The sequence below is a fragment of the Hippocampus bargibanti genome, linkage group LG03, assembly GCF_051943395.1.
Source record: "Hippocampus bargibanti isolate YZ-2025 linkage group LG03, ASM5194339v1, whole genome shotgun sequence".
In the NCBI taxonomy this organism is placed as follows: domain Eukaryota; kingdom Metazoa; phylum Chordata; class Actinopteri; order Syngnathiformes; family Syngnathidae; genus Hippocampus; species Hippocampus bargibanti.
In genome coordinates this window covers 28064345-28076429 of record NC_142736.1, presented here as the reverse complement: position 1 = coordinate 28076429, position 12085 = coordinate 28064345, and the positions used below count along the sequence as shown (strand labels likewise).

General features: G+C 41.1%; 1 protein-coding gene across 5 annotated transcripts in view; it reads left to right on the top strand.

Annotated features, from left to right (window-relative positions):
* The window catches only part of shf (Src homology 2 domain containing F), a 94221-nt gene that overhangs the window by 62421 nt on the left and 19715 nt on the right, over positions 1–12085 (top strand). Inside the window, exons 4-5 of one of the 5 annotated variants that reach the window (XM_088992926.1) lie at positions 1655–1753; positions 10895–11041. The exons of 1 other annotated variant lie outside the window; for it this stretch is intronic. In XM_088992926.1, the coding sequence (XP_088849052.1) occupies positions 1655–1753; positions 10895–11041 (246 nt within the window). The remainder of the gene's footprint in view (positions 1–1654; positions 1754–10894; positions 11042–12085) is intronic. 3 more of the 5 variants (XM_088992928.1, XM_088992927.1, XM_088992930.1) reach the window with 3 other exon arrangements.

Sequence of the window (12085 nt, the reverse complement as noted above, 5' to 3'; positions counted from 1 at the left end):
CACTCCAGTGCCAGGGTTTTTGTCATTGTCACTGGAATTCCAGGAGCCACAGAATCAGAATCAGAATCAACGCATATATATATATATATATATATATATTGGTTTATATAGCGCTTTAGCAACAGCGGAAGCTGGAATAAAGCGCTAACATGGAAAAAAAAGGGAAATGCTGCCCCCTAAAATGTAAAGAAAAAAAACCTTGCCAGAGGCCATGGCCAGCGCTTTATTAGCACCCAAACATGAAAAAACAAAACCCAAATACATTTGGGAATGGCGCTCGACGTCAGATTTTCCATTCCCGAATACATTTCTGAATGGCAGTGAATGACTTAAGAGTAAAGAAAAAAAAAATACAAAATGTGCCGACGCTTTTTTGTTGTTGTTGAATGAATCAAACGGATACATGTTAGGTTGTGTTCCGCTGCTTTAATATCATATTATTTAAGTCACCGATATGATAGTCCTTATTTGGCAAAGACGTTTTGAAAGGAAATCTACTCGGGAGTCAGAAAAAAATATCGATATAACCGGACTATCGATATATCCGATCCTGCAGCATGTAAATTTTCTCCTTGCGTTCATAGAAATAGTATCGGAATAAGCAGTACTATTGATATAACCGATATCGATATAACGATACTTTACTGTACATTGTGTTTTATTCCATAGTTCTCAAAGAGTTTTTGATGTAGAATGTTTTCCACGTTGATATCTTACATTCAGGAAGAAGCTCTTTCTATATTTGGCATATCCATGCTATCAAAGTTAGCATTTGATAATGTGTTAGCCTTGAGTAAAGCAACATTTACAGTAGATCTATAAAGACCTTGAGTCCGTAGACGTCGTAGCCATATGAGATATGAGTGAGGGAAATTGCGAAGATGCTTTTCTCCTTGGAGATGTATCATCGAACAAATACTCACAGGATAAAGTCAGAATTATTGCTTTTTATTGTAAGGTGTTATCCTTGCTCAGTTTTATGATTTTATATGCTGAATATATAGCAAATATTAAAGCTACTTACAATATGGTGGACAGGTTGACATATCGCTGTCACCCGGTTCAACAATCGTCCCAGAGACGGACGGCGGGACCATGCCGTCCCAAGGATGGACACTTCATTCAGGACAGAATGCCCATCACTTCTCCACACATTGACCCTAGCCTCAACAGGTTGCAGTTGACAAAATCTAAGCATGTTATCAACCAATTGGTGTTGATGACTATCAAGTGGGAACTGCACTGTAACAAAGTGAATTTTGACTAATTCTTACGATAAGACTGAATCAATTTTGACGAGGTAGTCATTATGTCATTTTTTTAACCAATTTCTATTTTCTCCCCCGGTTCACTGTTCTTAAACACACATCCCATATGCCTTTTCTCTTTTTCAAGCACCTGCCACCGTGTTTATTTGCAGGTGTTTCTCCGTTGTACTCTTAGTGCTTTTAAGCAGGGAGGGTGGGTATACAGATTTGGTTCGTCAGGCAGGTGCACGTAAGGCAAGGTTGGCTAAGGCAGCCATAATATCAAAACAGGGCTGTTCTTGACAAACAAATATGAACAAAAATAAATAAATCCTACTTAACCAGCACTCTATATATATATATATATCTGTGTATATATATTTTCTTTTGTTTGTATCCTTGAACAGCTCTGCTTTGTTATGACTGCATTAGCTACGAGGGTTCTGTAAGTGGCACTGGATCAGTTCCCCACAGAAGAAAGGACTGCACTTCTAAATCCCCCACAGGTACCACCACTGTGCAACTGGGCGTCTTTGTCTTTCTCTCTTTTTTTTTTCTAATGTGATGTTTTCACCATAAATCATGTGCTCAATTTGGGATTTATACAGGGGGGCTTAGGGGGAGATGCCCTCAGGTTGCGGTCTTTTGATTAATAGGATGAAAAAAGGTCGATCTCTTGAAGTGAAAATCAGCTGGCTTTGAAGGTGTACGCCACTGGAATGACATTAGCAGGGGCAGTGTGCAAAGGCAACAAGTGTGAAAATATTGACAGTTTCCTTCAGAACCATAATATATTCCATAGAGTTGGCAAACTGTGTGTGTGTGTGTGTGTGTGTGTGTGCGTGTGCGTGTGCGTGTGCGTGTGTGTGTGTGTGTGTGTGCGCGTGTGTGTGCGCGTGTGTGTGTGTGCGTGTGTGTGTTTGGTCACACTTAATCCCCTACTGCTAAATTTCCATTCTTTTGTTCATTTTCTGTTGCACTTAGTTATTTAATTGCATACTTGATGGGTGGAGAGACACACTAGAAATCCAAATATTTGCATATAACACATGCATTATGATTATTAATATTAATAGTACTAGTAGAACGTCTGTGTAAGCTCTCAGTCGTACAGGAGTGGTCCATCGATGAGAAGGTTTCTTCAGCCGTCATCTGTACAAAAGTGAAGGTTTCGGACGTTTCGCCTCCTATCCAAGAGACTTCGTCAGCGAACTAAAGCCTGACTGGTCGTATTGGCCCCATTTATATATCCCTAATGTCCAGACCTAGTGGCGCCGGACACAGCTATGATAGGTCCCTACTCTCAGGTTGGGGGGGGCGCGGGACCCCCCCCTGTGGCCCCACTGATTGTTCCTACATTCCTGACTAACGATTGGCCTATTACCCCCACTCCCCCCGGTATCACCTCATCAGCATAACGACCCTCATCAGCATTGCGAAAGTTGCCTAACCTGTTTTGCCTGAGCAGGCTATTGTATGAACGATCCAAATTGAACCTCACACCACCCGACCGGTTTAATGAAGGATTTTGTTGTTTTATAAGAATCGCCTCTTTTACCCCCCTTTCAAACCATCTATGTTCTTTCGCTAAGATTTTAACCTCATTGTCGTCAAATGAGTGGTTAGTAGCTTTTAGGTGCAAATGTACTGCCGATTGAGGCCCACTAGTATTATCCCTGCGATGTTGATAAAGTCTTTTTTTGAGAATTTGTTGAGTCTCCCCAATGTACTGCTCTTTACAATTTTCATTCTTACAATGTATGGAATAAACTACATTACTTTGTTTTTCATTTGGTAGCCTATCTTTTGGATGCACTAATTTTTGCCTTAACGTGTTTATCGGTTTGAAATAAGTAGGAATTTTATGTTGCCAAAGGACTCTTTGTAATTTTTCAGAAACTCCTGCAATGTACGGTACTGCTACTCCTCTCCTTTTAGAATCTTGAGAATTATTGGTTTCGTTCGCTATTCTTTCTTTCTGACATTTGTTGAATGACCACTGAGGGTACCCACAGTTAGTGAGTGCTCTCCTGATATGTTTTGACTCCTTTTCTCTACCTTCAGTGCTAGTTGGTATTAGTTTAGCCCTATGCTGTAGGGTTCTGATAACTCCTAGTTTATGTTGTAAAGGGTGGTTAGAGTCAAAAAGTAAGTATTGGTCAGTGTGCGTAGCCTTCCTAAAGACTTCTGTTTTAAGCGCTCTGTCCTCTTTTATAATTACTTTACAATCCAAGAAGGCTAGTTGGTTCTCTTGAATGTCCTCACGAGTAAATTTAATGTTGAAGTCTACAGAGTTGAGATGATCTGTGAAGGATTGAATTTCTTGTTTCTTAATTATGACAAAAGTATCGTCCACATATCTAAACCAGTGTCGAGGTTTTGTCCCTGGGAAGGATGTGAGGGCCTGTTTCTCCATCTCTTCCATGTAAAGATTAGCCACTATGGGTGAAACTGGTGAGCCCATAGCACAACCATGGATTTGTTTATAAAATTTTTCCCGAAATTGAAAATACGTAGTATTAAGGCAGATTTCTAATAATTGGCAGATGTGATCCGGTTTCAGTTTGGTTCTTTCATGCAGAGAAACATCCGCCAGCAGCCTCGTCCTCACCACTGAGACTGCTGCTGGGGTTGGGACAGATGTAAAGAGAGAAGTCACATCGTATGATGCCAAAGTTTCCTCAGGTTCCAATATGAGGTCTTTGATCCTCTCTACAAACCCTGTGGTGTTCTCTACGTGGTATTCTGTGTTACCAACCAACGGAGCTAAAATAGTTTTTAAATATTTGGCTACATTGTATGTAGAGGAGTCAATGCTACAAACAATGGGTCGGAGGGGGAACCCTTCTTTATGTATTTTTGGCAGGCCATAGATACATGGCGTGGCCTCTCCCGGGTATAATCTAAAATACATCTGTTTATCTATATGTTTTCCTTTCTCTAGCTTTTGGAGACAGTCAATCATTTCTTTCTTGTATCTATTGGAAGGGTCCCTTTTTAGTTGCTCATACGTGTTAGAATCACTGATTAACCTATTTATTTTGTCTTCATAATCCAAAGTGTTGAGCAGCACTGTGCATCTGCCCTTGTCTGCTGGCAAAATAGTAATATTTTTGTCTTTTTGTAGAGTAGTTAACGCCTTTCTCTCTTCTAATGTTATGTTGGACGGAGGAAGTTTGGCACTACTGAGAAGAGCTGATATTTTAATGCGTAGATCATCTGCCTCTGCATACGAAAGTTTGTTATTTTTAATAGCCGATTCAGTAGCTGTGATATAATCTATTGTAGGTATAGTTTTAGGAGTCACTGAGAAATTTAAACCTTTGGTAAGTACTGCCTTTTCTGTCTCTGAGAGATCTCTGTCTGACAAATTTTTGATCCAATTCTCCCTTGCAAACTGTTCATACCTAATTTTACGCGTGTTTACCAGTAGCTGAGATTGTTTCAGTAAAAGTAATTTTTGAAATTTACCCTTTTGTCTCTCTTTGGTTTTGCTGTGGTGCCTCATATAACCGGATTTAGTAAATTCACACACTTCCTGATAGATTTTGTGGGTAAGATTAGTTTGTAATCGCTGATAATAAGTTTCTATTTCTGACTGTTTGTTTTTTATCTCTATGTTAAGTCTCCTAATTCGCAAATTTAGAATTTTCCTAGTATAATTTTGTTGCATTTTATCGGCCAAGTATCCGGGTTCCAGGGTGCTTGCTTCAAGCATTTAGGAATTAACCGGCTCTGTCTACATCTAAGATTGAATCTGAGGTGGTTCTTTAAATCAGCTAATTTAAAGGTGGCCTTTTCTAAGTTACGTACCAGCAGAAGGATGTCTCTCCCAAAGTTGGCAGCAATACGTCTGTGTAAGCTCTCAGTCGTACAGGAGTGGTCCATCGATGAGAAGGTTTCTTCAGCCGTCATCTGTACAAAAGTGAAGGTTTCGGACGTTTCGCCTCCTATCCAAGAGACTTCGTCAGCGAACTAAAGCCTGACTGGTCGTATTGGCCCCATTTATATATCCCTAATGTCCAGACCTAGTGGCGCCGGACACAGCTATGATAGGTCCCTACTCTCAGGTTGGGGGGGGCGCGGGACCCCCCCCTGTGGCCCCACTGATTGTTCCTACATTCCTGACTAACGATTGGCCTATTACCCCCACTCCCCCCGGTATCACCTCATCAGCATAACGACCCTCATCAGCATTGCGAAAGTTGCCTAACCTGTTTTGCCTGAGCAGGCTATTGTATGAACGATCCAAATTGAACCTCACACCACCCGACCGGTTTAATGAAGGATTTTGTTGTTTTATAAGAATCGCCTCTTTTACCCCCCTTTCAAACCATCTATGTTCTTTCGCTAAGATTTTAACCTCATTGTCGTCAAATGAGTGGTTAGTAGCTTTTAGGTGCAAATGTACTGCCGATTGAGGCCCACTAGTATTATCCCTGCGATGTTGATAAAGTCTTTTTTTGAGAATTTGTTGAGTCTCCCCAATGTACTGCTCTTTACAATTTTCATTCTTACAATGTATGGAATAAACTACATTACTTTGTTTTTCATTTGGTAGCCTATCTTTTGGATGCACTAATTTTTGCCTTAACGTGTTTATCGGTTTGAAATAAGTAGGAATTTTATGTTGCCAAAGGACTCTTTGTAATTTTTCAGAAACTCCTGCAATGTACGGTACTGCTACTCCTCTCCTTTTAGAATCTTGAGAATTATTGGTTTCGTTCGCTATTCTTTCTTTCTGACATTTGTTGAATGACCACTGAGGGTACCCACAGTTAGTGAGTGCTCTCCTGATATGTTTTGACTCCTTTTCTCTACCTTCAGTGCTAGTTGGTATTAGTTTAGCCCTATGCTGTAGGGTTCTGATAACTCCTAGTTTATGTTGTAAAGGGTGGTTAGAGTCAAAAAGTAAGTATTGGTCAGTGTGCGTAGCCTTCCTAAAGACTTCTGTTTTTAGCGCTCTGTCCTCTTTTATAATTACTTTACAATCCAAGAAGGCTAGTTGGTTCTCTTGAATGTCCTCACGAGTACTTACTTTTTGACTCTAACCACCCTTTACAACATAAACTAGGAGTTATCAGAACCCTACAGCATAGGGCTAAACTAATACCAACTAGCACTGAAGGTAGAGAAAAGGAGTCAAAACATATCAGGAGAGCACTCACTAACTGTGGGTACCCTCAGTGGTCATTCAACAAATGTCAGAAAGAAAGAATAGCGAACGAAACCAATAATTCTCAAGATTCTAAAAGGAGAGGAGTAGCAGTACCGTACATTGCAGGAGTTTCTGAAAAATTACAAAGAGTCCTTTGGCAACATAAAATTCCTACTTATTTCAAACCGATAAACACGTTAAGGCAAAAATTAGTGCATCCAAAAGATAGGCTACCAAATGAAAAACAAAGTAATGTAGTTTATTCCATACATTGTGAGAATGAAAATTGTAAAGAGCAGTACATTGGGGAGACTCAACAAATTCTCAAAAAAAGACTTTATCAACATCGCAGGGATAATACTAGTGGGCCTCAATCGGCAGTACATTTGCACCTAAAAGCTACTAACCACTCATTTGACGACAATGAGGTTAAAATCTTAGCGAAAGAACATAGATGGTTTGAAAGGGGGGTAAAAGAGGCGATTCTTATAAAACAACAAAATCCTTCATTAAACCGGTCGGGTGGTGTGAGGTTCAATTTGGATCGTTCATACAATAGCCTGCTCAGGCAAAACAGGTTAGGCAACTTTCGCAATGCTGATGAGGGTCGTTATGCTGATGAGGTGATACCGGGGGGAGTGGGGGTAATAGGCCAATCGTTAGTCAGGAATGTAGGAACAATCAGTGGGGCCACAGGGGGGGGTCCCGCGCCCCCCCCAACCTGAGAGTAGGGACCTATCATAGCTGTGTCCGGCGCCACTAGGTCTGGACATTAGGGATATATAAATGGGGCCAATACGACCAGTCAGGCTTTAGTTCGCTGACGAAGTCTCTTGGATAGGAGGCGAAACGTCCGAAACCTTCACTTTTGTACAGATGACGGCTGAAGAAACCTTCTCATCGAAGTACTAGTAGAAGTATCGATGAAAAGGTTTCTTCAGCCATCATCTGTACTCCTTTGAAGGTGTCGTATGTTTCGCTCCTCATCCGAAGAGCTTCGTCAGCGAACTAAAGTTGTGCTGGGACCGACGCCTGCAAAGAAGTACAGATGACGGCTGAAGAAACCTTTTCATCGATGGATTACTCTTGTATGACTAAGAGCCTACACAGAAGTTGTAAGACAGCTGACTTTGGTTTCAACATGTCACCAGTTCGTCACAGGACATAGACAACAACCATTTTCTGTTTTTGGGCCTGCATCAAAGTCACGTGATTGTACCGGGACATATGAGACATTTAAAAAAGTCCATTTTCCATCTGGCCTCTTTACGAATGCATTTGGCTTGATAGCTCTGCGTAGATAAGAGTTGCAATCCTCTCAATAACGCTTCCTCTCTCTGTCATTATGTCGCCGTTAAGCAGCACTCAGACATTTGTTTTTACACACACTCTTCAACTTCTATTGAAAGCCCTCGTTACATGTGTCTCGATTTTTATTATGCCAGCGTCAGCCGTGCCTTTAAATATGTCATTTAAAAAAAGAGAGCTGCTCTTTAAAAGTCCTTTGATTCATTTCGCTTGTGTTTCTAAATGTAAGACCTGGAAAAACAAGGATATGAATTGAGTCCAAGTCTTGTCCTTTGAGGCTTATTCTTCTTCAATGTGTTGAAACACCCTTAGATGTATACATCAGGGAGCATTTCTCCATATCAAGGCCTCAGCTGGTGTAATTCCCTTTTTTCAGATGCGCAGGGGAATAAGAGCTGATGTCTGCAGCATCAGGAGATATAGATTGATTTAATCTCCGCTTGAGAGAGACGTCTTTTTAACCATTGGTTGCTATGGATTCCCGAGGACATACAGTATGCTTATCAGTGGGGAGGAACGCTTGTGCCAAGCAAACATGTCAAAGATGGAGATTAAGTCAGGACTATAACGCAGGAATGGTATCATGGATCCATTTTGCAAACGTGGAATTAAAATGAGCTTGGGATGTATCGCTGACACTGAATTTAGACAGTGTTTCAACACTTGAATATTGCTATGTTTCATACCATAGTTTGGTAAGAAGTGCCCCCAACCTCACACACACACACACACACACACAATTTATCCAGTTGTTAACGCCGTTGCTGTTCACAAAATGCAATAATACTTTCCATTGGCAAGCCACTAACTGTCCTCTGTTTTATTCTTGTAGTGAAGGACGTGATAGGCCAGCTAATATCAATGACTAATGTACTCGCCGACAATTGAATTTTAATAGGCCGTTCCAGCACACATGAAAAAAAGCTTCACCATTTTATACGGCCACATTAAATAGGAAAATGAAAGTGTCGCCCAAACAAAATATGATGTGAATGCTATCATAAAACGCTTGCTCGCCGCCCGCTGCCCTCCCACTAGGGTCTGATAACACAATGCCAGACTATTTATTCTCGTTAATGATCAGCCAAGGAGAGCCAATAACACTCCACAATATGTTTTAATGTAAATTCCAAGCCTTGTTAAGGTGTTGGGAGAGTGCACAGACTTTTTTTTTTTAGTTAATCGCTCATCCTTGTTGTGACCTCATCAATAGCAGCAGCCTCAGTCGCACAGTGGCAACAAAAGCCTCTTTTGCCGCCGCTGTTGACTGAGGCGCTGATGGATGAGTCGGGAGTTGAGGAGTAACCATGATGTATGATGTGCGGAATAAGTGAGGAAGCCTGTATGGGAGTGAGAGGAAGTGTAATGGCGTTTTCAATCTGTAAGAGCCGCCATTGCTAGAAAGATTCACGCACTGGAAAATGTAGATGCTACTGTTAATTAGCATTAGCATCAAGCTCGTAAATGACTTATGGTCGGATTTCTTTTGGGGGGGGACAAATGATCAACATCTGAGATTTATGCTGTCACATTTAGGAACGTATTAACTCATTCACTGACATGACTGAATTCACTCGAGAATTGAAAAGTATGACATGGAGCGCCATTCCCGAATTTGTTCGGGTTTTGGTTTTTACTTGCAGCTGTGGTGCGGATCAAGCTTTGGTCAGACCTCTGGCAATGTTTTTCCTTCCCACGAGAGGACAGCATTTGCCTTTTTTACAGCCTGCAGATAATTCAAGAACAACATAAGCTTGACATAAACTTTTTTTCCTGTTGTTAAAGCGCTATATAAACCAATATTTATGTATTGTATTGTATTTTGGATAGCCACCCTCATTTAAAGCTCAGATAACTCCAGACCCATATAATTTAGGAATTAACTCTTTTTTTTCTGATTAAGAAGGAAAGTCTAAGGTTTCTTGCACTGTTTATGTAGTCCTAAAACTCAATATTCTGTGGGTCCTGCAATTTGAGTGAAAATGACAACAACCCTGGCAGTGGAATAGACACATTTGCACATCGTCTGGCAGTGAATGAGTTACGCCAGTGTATGAGAAGAAAAAAGGATTGGTATTATGTTTTTTTCAGATTCTTGTTTCGTACACGGTAGACAGTAGCCACTATTTTGTATCATTATGAATCAATGAATCTGTTTATAACTTAACTTTATGAATCGGATCAAAGATTGATGTCACTCGCCACCTCGCAGTTGTCTGGTATGATACTGCAATGATGTACTCGTACATCGAAATGATTGCCCTCACCGTGTATCACATTTCTACAGGTGCGTTCAAGAGTCGCCTTTATGAATTTTTAATGACTTTTCCCCAAGCTTAATGAGCCAGAAAGTCCTCAAATAAATTATCGATAGGCTTAATGTTTCAGCGGCAGGAGGATTATGGAGAAAAAATAGGCGTCTTCGTGCAGATGACCTTCAAGACAGCCCTTTCTTTTAAACGTGTGCCGCCGCTTGCTCTTATCTTCACTAGCACACATTGGCCCGCACACACACTCGCTCTCCTCACAACGTTTTCACTCGCAGGCTCCTTGTTGGCAGCCCCGCGAAAATACTTTCACCAAGTCTGCATCCTTTTTTTCCCCCATACAAATGGAGCTCTTTCACACGAACATGCTCTGAAATGGATCTCCATTGTACAATGTGACAGATTTTGGCATTGAGAAACTGAACACCGGAAGCGAGCAAAAAACGAGTTTCTTGGTGCACGTAATTTGCGGTGTAAACACGGCCGCCTTGTGTTGAATATGCACGTGTTAGCAATTAGCCTAGTAAATTAAGCGTAGCCAAATTAAATAGCAATGGAGCAAACCGGCATGCTAATGAATAGGCCTGAAGTAACGTATACCTGCCTTTTGAAATCCCATTCATCAAGGTCAAACGAATGCAAGGTCAACACACTTCCTTCATTCTGTGCGGTGACTACTACCAAATGTGGTTTATTGTTACAATCAAACCAGCTAGTATCGTCTCAAGCTAACTTTTTCCCTCCTGTTTTGCTTCCTTTTCTGTTTCCAGCTTCCTGGGTTAGTTGATTCAAACACCTCTCCTACCTCAACTTGTGAGAAGTGTCACACTGATTTCTTCTGCCTCTCTTATCTCTCCGCCCTTCCCTTTGTTGTCATCCACCTCTTTCTTTCCTCCTTGGGGTGTCTCTTGCAGTAGAGATTAAAGTGATCAAGGACCTACCGTGGCCCCCTCCGGTGGGGCAACTCAACACCAGCCCTCCCCTAGTGGAGGAGCTGGAGTCGCCCTCGCAGACGGCTCAACCCTCGCCCGGACAGGCCGCCAGTGAGCAGCACCAACAGGGTGGGTGTTGGTGTTCAATGTCTTGTCCCATTGACTCCCGACATCCATCATTTCATTCATTCTTTTACCATGTATCAATCCATACGCCCTTTTGTTTTACTCGCGGTTGCAGTGGAGAGTAATTGAAGATGATGAATTATAGGTTTGGAAAGCCAGAGGGCTTAAATGAGTCTCTTCTTGATGTGGTTTTTTACAGTATTATTTTTGGACGTTGACCTTAACTATTTGTAAGGATAAAAAAGCATTTTTGATCACTCAGCCAGTGTGTCAAGGCATCCTGACAAAACAATGGCATATCTAGCTTTCATCAAGGCCATTATCACCTCATTCACTGCCAGACATGTGCCAAAACGTGTCCACTCCAGTGGCAGCGTTTTTGTCATTGTCACTTTAGTTCCAGGACCCACCGAATATTGAATTTTAGGACTACATAAACATTCAATATTGCGTTAGAAAACTTAGACTCTCTTCTTTTAATCATAAAAAAGGGAATTCCTCAATGATATGGGTCTGGTTTTATGCGAGCTTGAAATGGGGGCGGCTGTGCAAAACACAATACAATAAAATACTCTTATTTCATCAGAAAAAAAGCGTTAATTCCTAAATGATATCGCTTGTAATGTCAAAAATACAATGCAATGAATACATATTGGTTTATATAGCGCTTCAACAACAGCTGAAGCTGGAACAAAGTGCTAACATGGAAAAAAAGCTGCCCCCTTGTGGAAAAGAAAAAACATTGCCAGAGGCCATGGTCAGCGCTTTATCGGAATTAGAGTTTCGGATCTTTGCAACACAATGTTTTTGGTCTCTATGCCACCATGTTAGCTTCTTTTACACACATATCTAGTAAGTCCAAATCAAGGTAGTGGATGTAAGGTTTGAGTCCTGGCTGTTTGTTGTGATGACATGTTTCGACCTTTTCAAGCACAACTGAAAATAAACATGAGGCGATATTGACAAAATAATTGCAGACCAGGAAATACCTCATGCAAGGTGTTAACTCATTCACTGCCATTCACAAATTTATTCGGGATTTGAAAA